Source organism: Nipponia nippon, unplaced genomic scaffold (assembly GCF_047370975.1).
Source record: "Nipponia nippon isolate SJK-2023a ecotype South Korea unplaced genomic scaffold, ASM4737097v1 scaffold_15, whole genome shotgun sequence".
In the NCBI taxonomy this organism is placed as follows: domain Eukaryota; kingdom Metazoa; phylum Chordata; class Aves; order Pelecaniformes; family Threskiornithidae; genus Nipponia; species Nipponia nippon.
The window spans coordinates 12434590-12454463 of NW_028262331.1; the positions used below are offsets into that span (position 1 = coordinate 12434590).

At 42.0% G+C, this 19874-nt stretch overlaps 2 protein-coding genes across 7 annotated transcripts in view; both read right to left on the reverse strand.

Moving 5' to 3' along the window:
- MYO1C (myosin IC) overlaps positions 1-1718 on the reverse strand; it is a 62131-nt gene extending 60413 nt beyond the window's left edge. The window contains exon 1 of one of the 2 annotated variants that reach the window (XM_087752138.1): positions 1581-1718. In XM_087752138.1, the coding sequence (XP_087608264.1) occupies positions 1581-1718 (138 nt within the window). The remainder of the gene's footprint in view (positions 1-1580) is intronic. The other variant, XM_087752142.1, reaches the window with a different exon arrangement.
- On the reverse strand, positions 397-19190 carry INPP5K (inositol polyphosphate-5-phosphatase K). 5 transcript variants are annotated; one of them, XR_015703537.1, is made up of 14 exons: positions 18865-19190; positions 16141-16248; positions 15343-15451; positions 11942-12058; positions 11439-11611; positions 10255-10366; positions 9573-9682; positions 8960-8986; positions 7038-7230; positions 6652-6789; positions 6036-6119; positions 4685-4789; positions 2855-3052; positions 397-1833 (listed from the first exon to the last, which is right to left on the reverse strand). XR_015703537.1 is itself a non-coding variant. In XM_087752156.1 (13 exons), the coding sequence occupies exons 1-13, from the start codon at positions 16734-16736 to the stop codon at positions 2954-2956; spliced, it is 1650 nt and encodes a 549-aa protein (XP_087608282.1). In that variant the 5' UTR covers positions 16737-16757; the 3' UTR covers positions 2248-2953. The 5 variants fall into 5 exon arrangements, 2 of the variants coding, with proteins under 2 accessions (XP_087608282.1, XP_087608283.1); XR_015703536.1 differs by lacking the exon at positions 18865-19190 and adding an exon at positions 16462-17899; XR_015703538.1 differs by lacking the exon at positions 8960-8986 and having other exon boundaries at positions 18865-19181.
- Positions 19191-19874: the final 684 nt, after the last annotated feature.

Here is a 19874-nt window from a genome sequence, read left to right on the forward strand (position 1 = left end):
TGAAAAAGTGAATTTAGAAGAACCTGTTCCTAAAAATTAAAGCAATTTCAGTGGCTTCAGCACTTTTACAAGGAAAATATCAAAACCTCCTCAGAGGGGGAGGGGGGACAGAAAATCCCCAACAGCAGCCATTTAATACTGGAGTCATTCAAATGGAAAAAAAAATAGTAGGTCAATCTGCTTTGTCCAAAAGAAAAAGAGTATTTGCCCTTGCCCTTCTTTTGCAGTCCGAAGCCCTACCGCATGTGTTATCACTGACATATTTCCATTCTAAAATACCGTTGTATCTGCACATTAAACATGACCAAAGTTGCTCGGAGAAAGGTTACCATGCACGAATTGATCCTCCCCACCCAAACTGATGTGTTTGTTCTCAAATTAATAGAGGCCACGTAGAACACTTCACTGCCAGGATTTATTTTAGTGGTACATGAAAAGAAAACACATGAGTATAAAACCATTTCCAGTGATTATAACATCCAATTAAAGGTGTTTTAAGAAAGATAAATTTCATCAGAAATTGTATCATTACAGGTCATGGAATAGTCTGAAAAGCTACCATAGGTAACAGTAGTAAACAAAAGTGCTACTGTGTGCGTAATACTTAAGAAAGAAGTACAGAGTTCTGTGCAGCAGCCTACTCACACACGAGCAGATTCAATCACAGCTGCTGTGGGCATTTTCAGTGAAGTCCTGCGATTCAAAGGCTTAGTTTACAAAACACAGCTGCTACGTCCAGTGGTTGAGAGGGTTATCAGCTCGTGCACAGCATCAAGGATCTGGAGTTTCTTGCCCGTGCAAAGCGGCTGTATGGCTCCCCCTCTGAGCTGCTCATGAACAGCAGATGCACCCTGATTAGAAGAAACTGGATCTTGGTCCACAATACATCGTCAGCTGTGGTCCGGAATTCAAAGACCACTGTTCTTTGAGCTCTCCACAGAATCTCCTTGCATGGAGCACGGCAATGCAGTTACACAAGTAAAATCAGAAACGGAGTACAACTCAAGAACTGCAAGCTCTTTGCAATTCGGTAGGGATTTGTCTGATGCCCTAAGTGCCATGAAAAGTCACATATCCCAAAGATTTAGTGCAAAACAAATTCTTGTGAGACTGGTACAAATGTGAGAACTGTTTCTAATATTGTTCCAAAGTGTCATAGGAATGTACAAACTGTGAGCCTCGAGGCAGTCTGAATCCATGCAATGAACACAGCGCCCTCTGAACCTGCCCTCACTACTTACAACTGGAAACAGTTCCCAACACCAAGCATTAAGCTGAGATACAACTAAATAAAATTTACAGAGGCTAGGTGTTCTTAAACCCCATCTGCAACTATCTAACCAGATAACCTATGTTATAGTTTCCACAGTACACAAAGATGCCCGGACCCCAGAAGATTTTATACAGTGGATGATATAAGCAACCGCAAACCAAATCTCATATGGTGTTAACTTTCTGTCTCAAGAGAATCCTGAAAAAACTAAGGCTTTGAGAAAAAGAGCAAAAAGGAACCCATTCTGTTCTGAGGCAATATTCCAGCATCAACACACCAACAGCGGTTAGTAACTAACTTCACTTACCATACACCGTAGGTAGCTCCGAGCTGTGTATCTAGAACATGGGAGACTCACAAGTGCTCTTTTCCGGCACTGCAGTCTGAGATTCTGCGGAATGTTGGTGCCTCTTCCAATACTTTCCAAACATCTCCATTTCCTCATCAGGAAACAAAACCATTTCTGAAGCTAACTACCTTTCAGGTTTTTAAAGGTACATGATGTTTCTTATTCCATCTCCGCCATCAAGTGCACAGGATACATTAAGGTCTAAGCACCTCTAGAAAAACAGAAATTTTGCAGACCAATTGCTATAAATTGAAGAGATTTACAATTTTGGTAGCACGAATTATGCCATAAGAACGAACTTGTTCCACGGAAATTCCCCGTTTGTAATTCCCATCATCTCTGTAGCAAGCGTAGCAATTACGTGGCAGGATGGTATCAAGGAAGTACTTAAATATGGCTTTAGCTTTCTAAATCCAATATGACAGCAGAAAACAATGGGGGTTAGCACCATGATCACTGCCAACAAGCGCTTCAGGAACTACGGTCTGCTCACCTGTGCTAAAGCATTTCTCAACTTAAGCAATTTCTTTCAGAAACGGTGGGATCCTGGTCAACTCTGAGCCAGGGACCAGGGTACAAGTGGGTTTATTTTACTTTTTTAAATCAGAGGGACAAACACGATAGGCAAATTGCTGAATTGATTTATAAAAGAAGAATAAAAAAAAAAAATCAGGAAAAGTGTGTTTTGATAAACGTATCTCAAGCTGGAAAAATCAGAAGTGGAAAATCCTACAAACAGTTATCAGTAAGGCAGGAAGAAAAGGGACCTGCTACCAAAGGAGAATTTATACACCCCAAAGATGATGTTTTCATGTGACTTGTTGCCACACGTGTTTCCCAAAAGGTAATTAGCTTACATTTGAAAGTCAAATAAAATTTTAAAACAAGCTAACTAGCTGTAACTAATAAGTAATTTTTTAAATAACTTCATTTAAACTCCGAATTTGGAAATCAATGATTAAGTGGTTACAGCATAGTAAATATTGTATTGTAAATAAAATATCCTCTACAAAAAAGGAGCAAGCCTAAAAATCTATCACAGAACACAACTTACTTAGGTCAAATCATTGTATTAGAAATGTCTGTCACCTTAAAGCATACAGCATTCATTAAGTGCTATTTTTACGGTTCTCATCCAGTGCAAGAGAGTTACTCTCCCCGTAACAATAAAAATATCTGTTTCCACAATAAATTATCTTCTATGAGCTTACAAAGTTTCTGAACAATCCTACCTGTCTTACTTGCACTTCTAAGAGTAAAAGCTTACAACCACTAAGACATAAAGAATCATCTGACTCCTGAGTCAGGACCGCTAAATGCTCTTTCTGCCTTCAGAACTCATCATGCGATTCCAGATTGTCAGGTTTCTGCATCCAACTGTTCTCTTCCTGTGTCAGATCCTTTTCTAGCAATGTTCTGTTAGGCTGAATCTAGAAGACAGACAGTAGTTAAAAAACAAATTAACACATTCAGAAATACTGTCTTGCTCTATGCTATCAATACACCGTTATATAAAGATGTCTTACATACTTGCTAGATACTGAGAATGCATCTATGCAGCAATTATGAAATAAAAAAAAATGTAGAAAAACCCCACTAAACTGGTATCAAAACACTGTCATGCAAAAAGAAAGGCAGATGGTGTGTTGTATCCAGATACAACTGACAACCATCCTGCAGAGTTTGTGGTAGATATTAAGCTCAGAGACAACTGAAATACTGGACTCTGCAGTGTTTCTCACCAATATAGAGAGAAAAATATGAACAGTATTGCTGAGATACACCAGCCAGCCCAGCAACTTCCATTACTGTACCCCCTAAGGTAACGGAGTTTCACGGTCTTCTAAAACCGCTTCATCCAACAACAATGGAGAACTTCCACTTCAACCATTCTACAACACGTTAGCACAGCCACGACAGCATGGAAAATTATACACAAACAAAATGATTTTGGCAAAAAGTGCTTGTGTAGAAGCAGCAATGATTGGTCACTTCATCTAGTCTGTGCCGGTTATCTCATATCTCAATCTTTCAGAAATTAAACAAAGAAGCCTGTTAAACAAATAACTTGAGTTCCAGTTGTCCTGTCTTTCCCAAACTCAAGTGACTGAATATACAGGAAACACTTCTGTGCAAATCATAGAATCATAGAATCGTGAAGGTTGGAGAAGACCCTTAAGATCATCAAGTTGAACCGTTAATCCAGCACTGCCAAGCCCACCACTAAACCATGTCCTCAAGCACCACATCCACCCGGCTTCTAAATCCCCCCGGGGATGGGGACTCAGCCCCTGCCCCGGGCAGCCTGGGCCAGGGCCTGACAGCCCTTTGGGGGAAGAAGCTTTTCCCAATATCCAACCTAACCCTGCCCTGGCGCAGCTTGAGGCCGTTCCCTCTCGTCCTATCGCTTGTTCCTGGGGAGAAGAGACCGACCCCCCCGGCTCCAGCCTCCTTTCAGGCAGCTGCAGAGAGCGATGAGGGCTCCCCTCAGCCTCCTCTTCTCCAGGCTGAGCCCCCCCAGCTCCCCCAGCCGCTCCTCCCCAGCCTTGGGCTCCAGCCCCTGCCCCAGCCTCGCTGCCCTGCTCTGGCCACGCTCCAGCCCCTCCATGGCCGCCTTGGGGTGAGGGGCCCAGCGCTGAGCACAGCATTCGAGGGGCGGCCTCACCAGTGCCCAGCACAGGGCCAGTCTACCACAGAACAGAGCACAAAGAGCTCACTTACAATCTGTCAGAAACTTGGCAGCATTTGAGTTGAGTTCTCATCTTTACAGAAACTTAGGGACCTAACTGACAGAGCCTGAAGTTCCAAAAATGAAAGCTGAGAGAGAGAAACCTGTCTAATTTCATTACAACAGTGTGCTGCAAAAATAGTTACTCAGGGTCTTTTAGCATATCAGCAAATTCTTTTACGGGCTGTTAGCCAGCACACATCCTTTTTGCAATTACTTCTGCTGCCATCTCCCCCAGGATTAATAGAGCTGCACACACCTATGTTCAGATGCATACGAAAGCAAAAGAAATAAAAATCCCATCAACGTTAGTCAAAGCTTCCAAATATATTACCTGAAAAGGCTGGCTGATACCAACTATTGACTGCAAATTATTGCTATAATAACAAAGCAAAAATTCTCCTCCCGTATCAGGTATTTCCGCAGCACTCATGTAAACCTGTCAAAAGAATAAGAATAGGCAATGGGCAATTTCCGCAGAGAAAGAAGCTTACAAAAAAGCAGCGTCTGCCATTCAGGACACCATAAAAATCGTTATTTACTATATATAAGCAAGTTTTTAAACATAAGCTAAAAAGGACGAGGACAGAACTAACTCATGAAACCATCCGAAAACTAAGTCAGGGAGGAAAAGCGAATGTCCTTCCCTGCGTTAGCAAGCTGACTTGGTTCAGCGAGGAGCGAGAAGCCAGTGCTGCCGGGAGGGAGGGGCAGGGCCGCCCAGGCAGCAGGGAGGGAGATGGACGGCATGAAACGGCAGAGCAAACCCACCTCCCTTTGGCACTACCGAAAGATCCTAAACCGCAGCCCACAGCATCCTGCTGAAACGACGCTCATAGCGCTTAGATTTTTTAAGCTTAGCGATAGGAAAGCATGATAGCAGAGCAATTTTGATATAATCAGAATATTGATACAATACAATTTGGGCTTCTGTTGTAAACTCAATGCTAACTTACAAAATCTCTAACAGGAAATAACTGCTTTCCACTGTTGTCTGGAAAATCTCATCCATCCTTCCACTCACTGTGTCTCCAACATTAAATTTGAATTTCTGTTTGTTGAGATAAATACTTCTGGAAACAGATCATTTGTATTCAAAATAAGGTTTGTTTGTTTGTTTGTCTGCATTCATTTCAGGTAATCACTACTAGAAAGCTACGTAACAAACAGCAGTTTTTAAAGAGGGACCAAAACACTCAGTAGTCACAATGAAGAAAAGTCTAAGCAGCCCTAATCTGCAGCTGTATTAGGTATCTGGAACTGCTTGTGTTAGGAACATTGGGTACTTACACCTGTAACAACAATCATGCAATAAATATTTAGGATACATTCAGCAACTTTGGCAATCAGATGAAAAAATGGCCAGTTACTTATTTCAGTGGCAGAAACAGACCAAAATATAAAATGATAGTAGTTTTTAATACAATGAAAAGACACCACAGGAATAAATTGCTTTTTCATCAATTCCCCTAAGCAATATGATCACACCTGAGAAGGTGTGCTAGACTGACTACCTGAAAATTAGTAAGAATTAGGAAGAGGGATTTTAAACAATATCATCACTCTCCATGAGCTTCGACTGGGAAAGAGGATACAGAACCCGTAAGAGGAAAGGAATATGGAACAAACAGACTTGAATGCTACTCTATGGAAAACTACATTAGAAAGAAATATAATTGGCTTACTTGTTTACTGTCTTTGTTAGAAGAAATTTCATCATCTTCTACCCAAGCGTAAGTAACATAGTCATTCACATGCCTGAAAGCCACCTGCAAGGGAAGATGCAAACCATCAGCCTTCCGAAGGCAACGAAAACCGTACTACATGGAACACTCAAAGTTGTGAGAGAGATGTGGGCTACTTCACTGAACCCATTAAAACACTTCACTTTTAGGATCAAAACAATCTGAGGGCATGCACAAATCCTTTGTTTCTGAGAAGGTGCGAGTGCTCTGTTCTCTCACCCTTCCACTGACTTTTATTTTTGCTCTTTCTCTGCTGCATAAATCTTTTGAACCGCAGGCATTAGGGGAGGACAATTCCTTTTCACAGCTTCTGCGCTGTTTTACTTAAATAAATCGCCACGTTATCTTAGCAGAGAATTTAAAGGGTGCAAAAGAGCTCACATCTATGCAACTAAACTGTCGGCATACAGAAACTAACAGCAATCAAGGATACACAAATATTTCAGAGCGTTTTGCCCTAGCAAGAATCACAATGTCCTATGACAGAAGAGTATCAACTACCTCCTCCAGACACATTCACCATCTTCGCTAAAGAGCCATGACGCAGTAACATTACCTGGAAGAGTCCGATCCAGTCCCAAGCACTGCTTGGGAATTCAGGCACTGCGGAATAGCTGATTAGAACATCGTGTTCCGCACTCCACTCACCCTCGGGATTCAGCGTGACCAAAGGATCTGACAGAAGAGGCTTCAACTAGACAAAAGAACAGAATTTGAAGTCAGTCAAGCCTGTCATTCTTTCAGGTATTCTTTTCAAGTTATTCTCTGCCACACCTGCTTGGGACTCTTGACTGAATGGAAATAACCTGAAAGCAATTTGCTGCCTTCACTATAATCAGAATGAAACAGAGATTGTGACTTACAAAGTTTAAAAAAAACAGCTTCTGCAAGGCAAGACTCAGTAAAACAAACTTTTTCTTAACAACATAACTGGGACAGCACCTCAAGCCCAAAAGTTCCTGTAACAGGTTTGTGATCACTGATGCCATAGCTCATGTGACTGATATAGTTACTCAAAGTAACAGAAATTGTCTGTTCTTCTTCAGAGAATTCGCCTTCTTTTGATGCATGCTGGCAGAGATTTTTCACTCTCCAAAGAATTCTGTCAGTCCACGCTGGCTTTCTTTTCTTCTCACTGCAAAAGTGTAAGAGAAAAGCGAAATGAGAAGAAAAACAGTTGCCAAAAGCTAAGATTACTGTGCAAAATCTACTCAAAGTCGAAAGACTGTCAGATACATATTAATAAAAGAAGGCAATCACATCCAAGCTTCATTTTACAGCTCTGTTCAATATGCTTTACAACCAAGGTTTCCTGAATTTGAACTCAACTCCATTTACCACAGGTAAGTTTCATGCGTTTCTGAGAGAGGAGTAAAATGAAGGGGAGAAGGGCATTTCGATGGGTTAGTCAGCTTCGTACAGGAAATGATACTTTCTCCTAAAAGACTCCATGAAAACATGCAAGAAAATTGAGATAATAGAGCAACTGCCCCAAGCTTCAGAAGTATAGTCATTCTGAGAAAAGGGGCATAAACTTAAGGAAGATGTAGGAATAGTCTGAATGATGTCTGAAATTATTCAAAACATTCGAGAACAAGTTTCTTTTAACAACAAAAACCAGACAAAGTTAGGCAGCTTATACTCATCACAGGTGACACAGCAATGCTTTTATTTAAAGTTCCTCTAACTTGTTACTAGCCTGTATTTCAAGTCTGTAAGCTATTGCTGCCTCATAAAAAAAGGCTTTAAAGATTCCATAATCAAGAAAGTTGCGTCTGCAACCTGCAAGTGTGCAATACATCAAACTGTAATCATAATTCAGAGTTTCCTTTTATACCATATCAATAACAACAGAAGACATGAGCCTTTCGTGGTTCTCTCTGTAGTGGGAGGAAGACTTAACAGCAACTCTCTGTATGGATGTATCACTTCAAATTGAAATGGAGAAAAGATCATGCCCTATGGAAGAGGAATTAGAACGGACTGGATTGAATTATAAAAGTTAATGAGCAGGATGTGTAAGGAAAACTGTCAGTTTAATAACTTTGAATACGAAAATCATCATAAACTGGAAATGCCATTTAGTTCAATATTCAACATGCTTTTGTTTTACCCCTTCCCATGTAAAAGTCTGGCTCACCTTTAATAAGGTGGAAAGATTTTAAATGACTACGGGGACATATCCCACTTAGTCCATAATTACATAAACCAACAGAAATCTTTATGAGCTGCCGTATCTCTGCTCTGCTGTGCAATACCAAAAGAACAGCTGAAGTTAATACACTCGCTATTTTAGAGAAAATGGCATATCGGATGGGAAACAAAACCTCAAAATCCACAGTGAGAAAGGATCAAAGATAACAAAATACCGTGTGCTTCATGTAAAGCATACTTTTCAAGGGTGTGTGCCTTGAGGTCTACTGACCACCCCCCATCCAACCAGAATATCTCTGCTAGCTCTAACAACAGCAGAATGCACGCAGTACGCGTAAGCATGCTTTTTGTTCTTTAAATGAGCCAATACAGACTATTAGGCTATGAATCATTCTTAGAATGTCTAGGTTTGGATTATTATAAGTATTTTCTGTTAACTGGATTTACTGCTGGTCCCATTATATCTCTTCACACTCAATTAGGGAGCAAAATGTCTTTGGATCCAAATAAACAAACTTCCAATATTAAGTGCAACAGCAGAGTAGGTAACACTACAGCTTTCAGACAGGTTCAGAAAATCCCTGAAGAAAATCAGCTGCCATCTGATTTTCAAATATTTCACAAAAATCAAATCAAAAGCTCGGGAATGAGCATTGTTTTGATTCTGAAATATTTACAAATCTATGAAATCCAGAAAGTTCTCTTCTTACTTAAACCAAAACAGGGACTTCTGCTCTCTGGAAGTAAAGAAAAAGATCAGTACAAAACCCGTTTGGACAGGAACTTATCCTTCTCTTAAAACATAAGACTAATACTTAACAACAAACTTCAGTGTCAGAGAAAAACTTTGGAAACATAAGCTACTCCATTTTCAACTTAAAGGAAATTATTAAGACACATTTACATTTATTTTCAAATACAAGCACTATCCAATGGAATGCTTAAATAGAAAAGGAAAACAAAAACGGCAATTACTTTTTTCCTTTTGCTCACTTCTGAGAACCAATGGGCACTTCTAGTATTAAAGAACAAAAAAGAAGTGGCTCAAACAAGCCCTGGTTTATTCTGTTAATCTAGTCTTTCCAAAACGAAAGCTTGGTTGTTTCACTGCTTTCCTCATGCAATCAGCAGACTCAGGCTTCTTCAGTCAGAAATATTCACTTATTCAGACTTGACCACTGAAGGAGCCTAACAGAATAGCGCAAGAGCCCCCGCTAACCGGTACGTTCAGCAAATTCAGGTTTGCTTACTACAGTACTATTTAGTCCAGCACCACATTCACTTTAATATTCCATGCCTAAACTCATCTTATCGTTCTTTTACCTTGTATCATACACATCCGAATAAAGGTCAAACTTGTAGGTGGGTTTAAACTGCAGAGGACCCTCTATGAATTCCTGAAGAAATGCTTCCTTCTTTTTTGCCATATTTAACTGCAGAAATAAAAAGTAACTTTTTAAGATTATGTTTAAAAATCAGAGCTTAAAGGGCAGTTGGGAAAGGAGCTGAGAAAGCAACTTCCAAGAAGAATTAAACATCTCAGTCAGTACAACATATTTGGAAAGGTAAATTCAGAAGCGCCTCTCTGTTACTGCCAAAACTCTTGACACGATCTCTTTAAAAGTTTTGTAGTGGTTCTACTCAACACAAATTCCAGAATAAGCTTCTCTTAAAAATAATTTTTGGGAGAAGAAAAAAGGAGAAGAAATTAAGGTGAAGAAAAATTCACAAGCCATGAGGTTCAAAGAAAGCTTCAGTCAAACATGAGTATTTCAAATGAGTAACAAACTAAACAAAAGCAGAAAAAGTTGCAATTAATTGGGGCTTATGACTGAGAAGTGAGAGAGCGAACAGCTAGATCTGTTCCACCTCATGACTACTCTGAATTTGTGCTCTTTAATAAAAATTGGAAACTCAAGAGGTAACCTTAACAACTCTGTTGCATTTGTATGCGTTAAAAACAAAACAAACAAACAAAACCCCCAAACAGATTAAGACAACACACCTGGTCTTTTTCCCACAGCAGATTGTAACGCTTATTATTTATTGATTCTCGGACAAAATGTATGCCATAATCTGCTATCCGGAAGTTCAGATCTCCAAACCAGAAGAGAACACTAAAAAACAACAACAAAAAAACCCAAAACAAACAAACAAACAAAAACAAAAAAAAAAAAAGAAAAAAGCGAAAAGCGAAAAAACAGGGAAGATTTATAGGAATCCATTAACACGAGGGAAGAATTCAATACAATCTAAGCCATTACGCTAATTAGGCGCTCTAATCACTTCTATTATTTAATCTAAACAGCTTAAACACAAACATTAAGTAGTTACAGATAAGCTTACACAGGGATAACCTGCTGCTAAACACAAAATTTAAAGGAATTGAAATAGTAAATTAAGTCCCCTGCATTCTTGTCGCTTGCTCATTACTGCCTGGGTATTAACTTATCCCGAGTCTCCTAACGACTTACATCTCTCTTAGAGACAGATTTAGAATTAAATTTCAACAGTAGGTAAAATAATTCACAAAATTCATGACTTATGAGGGCTCTGGTTTAGTGCCTCGGGACAGCAGGGACACATATTGGGTGTTCTATCGTTATTAGGGAAGAGAGTTGTTACTGCGGAGCACTGGAGTGTATCGTCAGCAATGCTTTACACAGCAGGAAAGCTCCCTCTTCAAGTAAACTCACTTCTCTTTGAAAATCCCTACTTTCAACGTTTTGTTCAGGGGTGGGTACCCCAAACTTCACCTTATGGAAACAAAACTTTTATTGTAATGCCATTTGTAATTTCTTCTTAGAAGATGACAGTAGGTGATTTGGTACATGCCCATGCACATAATCAAGAAAATGAAACACATTAAATTGAAATATCAAACACTTATACTAAGGCAGGAAAAGTAATGATTTTGAAACTCATGTGTCATACATTTTTACCTAATTTTAATGAACTCATTAACAATTAAAGTGATAATACATATCTATTCTGGATTTATGTGTCCTGGCAGTTTTATGGGTATAAAAAAATTACCAAACTAAAATGCTTTTCTCAACCCTTTTTTAAGCCGTTCTATCACCATCTTTAGACCCCAGCACATGAAAACAACGGAACATACAAACAACTCCTGCAGAATTAAGGAACAACAGCTCAATCAGTGGCCCAAATGACGAGTGAACAACTCACTCATGATCCAAGATACTTGGAATATCCTCTCCTTCAAACTGCATTTCCAGAATTTTCTCAAAGTCCTCCAGTCGCTGCTCTGTGTTCTCCATGTGAGCTGGCAAGTGGCAGTTCATGAAACAAACTGTATGACCATAGAGGGACATGCGAATGGTGACTCCTCCTTTGTTCCCCTGGCGTGGAAGATTAACAACGTTCTCTGAAACTGTAGCCAACACCTGCAGGCGCAACTATTACCACCACCTATAAATTTTTAAATCTTGCTATTTAGATTTAAATGAGTACCATTTCTTCCTACATAAGTTGTTGTATATCAGCTAATAAACTGGTAAAATTACGGTCTATGCTGCATACGAGGTTCAAACAAGCGAGTCTCGCTGCTCGCCAGTTTATTCATTTTTAAGTAAACCACAGACACTCTCTCCCACCGTGAAAGTATCCAGAGGCACGCACCACCGTGAGCAGAAGTGACCAAGGCAATCAAGTCCCAGACGCTTCCTTACCCAGTATCCATACAGGCCCGTGCGTGTGTAGTGGGTGTGAACGTCCCGTATGAAAGGAAGGTGGGCATGCTTCACAAAGATCAGAAGTAGCAATCCCTGCATGCGAATGGAGGAGAGCTGGAAGAGATACGGAAGAGGGAACGGTCATTTCCAGGGAGGTATCTGGCATGCCTTGGGGCTACTTCATAGGAGCTTTTAGGTGAAGGATGCCATAGCAGAAGTCATGCAATTCCCTCGCCAAGCCTGGCGTCAATACTGTGACCAGTAAATGAGGATGCATTTCAGTGATGTACAGAATACGTTCTTACCGTAGCCTTGCTTATAAACAATTCTGATGAATCTCTCAACTAATTAACATTAGTTATAACATTTTATTACAAATCTGAAGTTGACCTCAAAACGTGTATTTGCCCAAACATCTGCAAAGACCTTTCTGCTGCCTCACCAGCCTCTTGTTTCTACCTTTAAGCATTCTGTTCATGAAGAACCAAATCCTCAATTTTTCACCTATAATCTTAATAATGCCACCCACAAGTCACAGAATCATGGAATATCCTGAGTTGGAAGGGACCCCCGAGGATCATCGAGTCCAACTCCTGTCCCTGCATAGGACAACCCCCAAAATCACACCCTATGTTTGAAGGCATTGTTCAATTGCTTCTTGAACGTTGCCAGGCTTGGTGCCGTGACTGCCTGCCGGGGGAGCCTGTTCCAGTGCTCCACCACCCTCTGGGGGAAGAACCTTTTCCTCATGTCCACCCTAAACCCCCCTGGCATGTCTTCCTGCCGTTCCCTCGGGTCTCCTGTCGGTGGTGGTCAGGGAGAAGAGATCAGTGCCTGCCCCTCCTCTTCCCTCGTGAGGAAGCTGTAGACTGCGACTGTAGACTGTCCTCCAACAGGAGCAAGTTTTTCAAACTGAAACATCCTGCAGCATATAACTAATCATTCTAAACCCCATTAAAATGCCTAAAAAGCACAGCAGTTCCTCCTAGGCATTTGCAAAGACAACGAGCTGCAAACAGCAGTAACTCTTGCCTGCAATGCCTGTAAAAACTGATTTACCGAATAGTTCCAAAGCCAAGGTGCTTAGGGAGCACATAAGACACTGCTTAAGCTTTAAGATATCAGGGTTTTTTTGTGGTTTGGGTTTTTGGGTGTGTGTATGTGGAAATAGTCTAACAAAGATGTTCTTCATTAAAAATTTATGAACTTTACAATGTTCCTGGCGTGAGACACAAAACTCATTTTAAGTGTTTGTTTTAATGACAATGATTCAATTTAAAATACAGACATTGAAATACATTAATTGTAGTTCAATTTTATGCTGGATGAACTTAGAGAAAGACTACATTAGAATAAAACCTGATATTAAGAATAACACTGACTATACAACTGCCGGAGAAGTACACAAACTCAGCCCAAAATTTAAAACAGAATTCCTCCTTTCTTTGCCTCCACATCTACACAACTAAATGATTTCAGAATATATGTTAATGTTTTCATTGAAGCCAACAAAGTACTAAACAGTATACTGAAATGATGGATGGCAATTACTAGATAATGCATAAATATTTCTATCTGATCAGACATTTGGTGCAACCAGGATTCTCCTTTCCATAATTACGTTCATGAGATAGCAAAATCTTTCAGTCCCTTTACTATTTGCTACATTTCATTCTGCTGTGGGCCAGTCCCCAGACATTTCTCAAGATCCGTATGAAACCTCTTCTCTCCGTAGATCCTGAACACCAAAACACAACGGATCCCTCTTCTGCTGGAATTAGCCCTAGTCCCACCAATACGCAGTGCCAAATCAAGCAAAGACCTTTCATAGAGGGGACGTGATTCTGCTTATGGGGAAAGAATCGACTGACTCCAATCAGCTTAACACTCTGAAACCAGACGCTGTCCTTGAAGGGTCAGAATGCCCCAAGGATGGCAACTGCCCCTCTGCACCCAACCGTGCGACAGGTCAGCGAGGAAGGGGTAACCGTTCCTCCCCTCCTCAGCCAACGCCCCAGGTAAGTCCTAGCACGAGCTCTCCTGGCTGCCTGTTTTGATTTTGCCCTGGCCTGACAGTCCCCTCTTATTATTAGAGCTAATCAAGTCCTGCTGAAAACCATTAGGTGGCAGCATCCATTCATTAGTGTGTCCAAAGCGCCACGTTTATAAATGAGACTTCAAAATCAACCATGCATACCGCTAGGAATTCTTTTTAACTGTCTGTATACAGGGCCTGAATGTCAGCCCGCAGTCAGATTTTGAATGTTTATCAGCAATGACTTACACTAGAATGAACAATGGTTTTTTTCCTTTTTATAATTCCCAATGGGTCCTTTGTTTTGTTTAATTACAGTTAAAAGAATGGCACCACTACCGAGTCTGATTAGCACGCAGATAATACAATCATCTCGGCAAAATCACCCTGAAGTAATGCCTGATTTAGAAAACCAGTACAACATCCAAAAGGCTTTTAATATCTCTTTATTACAGAAATTCAGGATATCCTCCTATGTTTATCGTCTGCATTATTAAAATAGCTAGTACTTTAGCTGATCTTATGCCCCAGATATTACCAAAAATCTTGTCATTTAAACTACCATACAATGTTCTAGGCCTTCAATCAAAAATAAAGTCCTCAGAAAAAAATATATATACATGCTAAAATCCTGTTTTACATATATGCCATTTATTTTCACCTGCAAACAAGTTGGAAAAAAAAAAAAGAAAAAGAAACCTTACCAACCTTAACGAAAATCACTGCCATTGCTTGGGATATTTATAGTGAAAGCAGGTACTTAAGCAGACTACATTAGAAGCATCACAATACAGTTCCCCAATATTGCACAGAGCAAAAAAATTTTCTACAAACAAGAGAGAGATAAAGATATTGTGGCCACAAGAAATACGCTGTTGAGTGTAAGTTTGCATCACATTTCATTTTAAATAATCTCCATTACTCTGTTCCTTGAGAATGCACTCTTATGACGACAGGAGTATTCTTCCGTTCATCACACGGCTCTGCAGCACCTACACAGGCCACTGCCAGTATATCAGAGCAACCTCTTGCTGTTTGTCATCTCAGCTGCAGAAGCTTAAAAACCGCCCAACTATTCCAAATGAGAAATGAAAAACCCCATGTCCAATTTTTACTGCTAAAATTAAGGACATTATTATTAATAGAGAAAAATTATCAAATTGCCTTTATCAACAAACCAGGAAACCCAAGTGTGATGAAGAATCACTTCTAACATAAGCGTACCTATGGAAGCGACTGACACCTGCAAAAAACACCATCAACTTATCTTTTATGGAGAGTTTGAGGGGGAAAGAAATCTGAATGGAGCTGGGGAAGACATTTTCCTTCACTGCTGTGACACTTAAGAGATGTAAACAATTACCTTGATATATCCCAATGGAGACAACACAGTCATGAAAAAAATGCTCCATGGATCATCAAATGCCAAGTCAGACAGAAAATTTGTGATTCTCGAGTTCACCTCCTGTAAGCTGAATACATCAAGATTACTCACACTGTACCACCTGGTTTTGACAGAATCACATAACCTTTTCAGAGCACAGACCACAACACCCTAACAGACCTCTCTCGGCTAAGTCAGAAATTTCTTGCTGGTCAGTTTCTCATTTGCAAGCAGCTTAACCCATCCACAGGTCTAACACATCTAACCCCGAGAAAAGCAAAGTTAAAGGAGCTTATATACACCCGAAGACAGAGGTTAAGACAATGCTAGACTCGAGACATGTTATGACAAGTAACCTGACTGTCAGGTCTTTAAAATTTCAAGACAGTTTGGAAAACACGACAGCAGATTGTGCCTAATAAGCTTGCACTAATTTCTTTAAAACATGCTGAATTTTGGATAACTTTCATATCAAAATGAATACGCCTCTACGTGCCAACAAAGAAAACAGCAGCCAAAAACTTTTTGTGTGTTTCGAAAAAAGATACTCTGGATTTTGCCACAAACAACGGCGGAAAGGAGAGAAGATTCTCTTGCTATAAGTCATCTCGGTTCTAAGTCACTAACTCTAGCCTTTACCTTCTGTTAGCAATAATGTCAAACCACCTCCTAGGCAGTGATTCACACAGCACAGTCCTCCCAAAACAGACAGTAAGCTGCTGAGACTTGGCAGTTTTGCAATAAACTTACAAAGCAAGTTCTCTAACATATACTTACCCTATAACATACATATCCATAGTTGGGCCCGGTGAATTGAGCTGAAGTAAACTAGTGACCTCAGGAGGTGGAGAAGCTGTGCCCACGTTCCAGGTAACTAAGTGCAGTCTACAAACAAACAAACAAAAATCACACAAATGCTAAAACTGAAACGTGAACAGGTAACCAACCCTAAGAGCACCTAATTTCCCCACAGAATTTTTATCTACAGAAAACAAAGATTTTCTGTCACTTTTCATCAGTCAGAAATCTATTTATTAGCTAGCATTAAAAAAAAAAAAAACCAACAACACAAAAACAATCAACTAGAGGGAACAAAACCTGAATTCTCGCCACTTATCCTTCAGCTTTTTCCCCCAGATAAGGAAAGCTTCATCTAGCGTGCGAGACACTTCTTCATGAATTTCATCATCCGAACTGATGTCCTCCACACAAGCCATGAGCTGGGCTACCCGCTGACGGAGCTGCAAGCGGCCGCTGGACCCTGTGCTGCTGACGCTTGCAGAACGGCTGCGGAAGTTGTGCAGGCTTTCTAAATCACTTAGGGAGAGGGCTGCTGAATCTTGAAATGCATCTTCACGACTGAAGGATGCCATTTGCTCAAAAGAAAAGAATAACTACGCTCTGAAGGAGTAGCCCATTAAAATCCAAAGTACAAAAGAAACAGATGGCTAAGGGTCTTCCAGATCAAGTTTTCACTCATGTGAAATTCAGCATTGCTTCTAACGCAAAAGGACAAACGTAGATGCAGCAACACTGAAAAAAACTGTAGCACTACCACCACGCTCAATGGGCTGTTACAAAAGCCGCAATCACATCCCACCTCACACAGGGAATTGTTTCTTCACAATAGATTTAATGCGGTTAATTCTATAAGCTCAAGATTTAAAAGAACTTATTGTTGATTTGATTCAATCATGTGCCTCCATCTGTAGGCTAGTAGAAATATAATCTCCAGCTCCCAAACCTGCAAATGCACAGTTCTGACCAAAACCAAGCAAAGCTACTGCTCCTCTCGAGCACTGTCAGACACAGCCGCGTGCCACAGGACTTGTCTATTGGTTCTTTATAAGACGGTAATCTCAGTACCAGAGCTTCGAAAAAGGGATTCACTTTACCGTCAGTCTTGTTACATGTCAGACAAGCTTAAAAAAACAGTAAGCCGTTAATTTTCCATCCATCTTAGGGTCCTATAAGGACCTTATAAACACTGATAGTTAAATAGTGAATCCTACCAATACAGCCATTATTAGGGCCATATTTTTATCCCCAATCAGCTGCCTGCTCGAGGTGACACACAATGTATGTGGAAGAGCTGGAAAGTGACCTGGCATACCAGACTAAAATGATCCATAATTTCTCTCACCAATAGTTTGTAAGACTACACTGAAGTCAGCCAAAAGCTATTCTAAACCAAATTTCTAGGGGGAAGAAAAAAAGGTATGTGTGCTGCAGACCTAATTCTGCTATCAGAGATGTATCACTTGGGAACGGTCTCCAGTTACTAATTTTGTAAGATAATTATCTGATTAAACAAAACTGAAATGATATTGAAGTCATCAGTCATTACCGACAGAAATGAAATTCCTCAAAGTGCCCAGTATCCACACTACTGATAAGAACCCAGGAAAGACTGCAGTGCTAGAATTCACACCAAAAGAAAAAATACTTGTAAAAATTTCAAGAGCATCCTTAATAATTCAGTTTCACTGTAGGTTATGACTACGCCTGCAGGAAAAACTTCATAGTGAGGAACGTACGGGCATCTGCAAAGCAACCAACCTCCAGCGTTACGCAGTCCCAAAGGGGTACCGATGCTCAGGTCTTTTCCAACCTGAACGGTTCTAGGATTCTACGATTCATGGCCGTGCAAGCGCTGCCCGCAGCAAGGAGGGGAGCGTAGAGCCATACCCATTTTCACCGGACGCCACAAAGACAGCCTTCACCGGAGGGAGGAGGAGGAGGCTCAAACTATTCTGGAGGCTTTCAGTGCCACTAGAGCACGGTCTCAGGTACGCTTTCTGCAAACACATTGCTCAATACAAGCAAACTAATGAAGACATTATTTAGCATCACCGAGTCCTGAAATGATTCAACAGCAGAGAATTTTTTAGGGTCATAGTGTTTACAATACTATATTAAGACGACTTTTAAGATTTTTGAGTAAATGTTAGTGTTTGGTGGTGGTGGTTTTTTTATTTTTCCTGTTCTAGAACTCGACTACCCTTTAAGGAGATTCCTCTAGTGACCCAAGCCCACAGCGCGTGACACCGCAACTTATCACCACAGAAGACGCAACGCGAAGACGCAACACATAAACACCGTAAAAGCAGAAGCGAAGCATTTATTCAAGCTCTTTCCTCACGACGAGCGGGGAATTTGAGGCTCTGGGCACCTCAACAGCAAGCGCAGCAGACCTCGCCCTCGTTAAACCTAAGCAGGTCTCCGGGAAGTCCCAAGGACCCGAACAACGCTCAGCAAGCCTCGCGACACGCCTCCGGGACCGACGCCTTCAAAGCAGAAAATCAGCTTTCCTCCTCTCCTTCATATGGCTACGTAACATCGCCAATTAGTAGCACTCCCTGGCAATAAGCAGGAACACACGTTTCGCTAATTCTCGGCTAATTACGTAACGACTGAGCTACTTTTCTCCCGCACTCGCCGAAGCCGCCCTCAGACCCGCGCCCCGCCGCCCCCCCCCCCCCCCCCCCCCCCCCCGCTCACCTCAGCTCCCTGACGGCGCCGCGCTGCGCCGGGCCCGCGGGCTCCATCCCCGGGCCTCCGGTCGGGGGAAGCGCTGCGAAGGGGACGGCGGAGGCCCCGGCCCGGCCTCCCCTCGCCCGGCCCGGCCCGGCCCGCGGCCTCCCCGCTCGCCTCAGCGGCTCCGCGCCCGTTGGCCGCGTGACGCGGGCGGGGCGGGGCGGCGGGAGGCCGGCGGCGCGCGGGGACGCCGCCCGGCGCGCGGGAGGACCGCGGCGGCGCGTGCAGCAGCAGCAGCAGCAGCAGCAGCGCGGCCTTTGCACCCCCGGGATGCACCCAGACAAAGGAGGCGGAGGCGTGGAGCTCTGTCTAGTATTTTATTAGATTTCGTTTCCAATATGCCTGTATTGGAAGATTAGGAGACAAAAAAAGGCACAAACTCACATTAAAGAAACAACGAGATAATCTAACCCATTCTACAAAGTGTGTGTTGCCAAAGGGAAGAGCACGATGAACTCGTCAGAGGGTGTCGGGGAGGCCCAGCGGGGATGAACCCAGAGGGGTGCAGCGTCAGGGGGCAAGCAGCCCCACCAGCAGCCGGCCTGACGCGGGCTGCGGCGAGGCTGCTGCTGCGGAGCCCCGAAGGCGCCTGGGTCGGGTGGGGGGCACAGCGCAGGCCCAGGCCTCTGCCCAAAGCCAACGAGCGGCTGCAGCGCGGCAACGCCGCGCCAGCCTCGCTCGCGGGAACCAAGCATCGGGACTGGAAGGTCTTTACAGGATTTGTCCATCCCAAGGCTGAGGGATGCTTTCACTTTGCATTAAACTGGAAGGAAAGAAAGCAAGGGGCAGGGAAGGGGGAAGCACTCAGGCCGGAGTTCCTGCTTCCCCCCCCCCCCCCCCCTCCAGTTTTTCCACTAATCAGGAAAGCTTTGTGTAAAAGCTCTTACTCTGAAATCAGAGGATCAAAAAAGGATTGCATGGTGGAATGTTACAATCTGCTTCCACAGCGATTAGTGTCATCGGGTAGAAAGCCT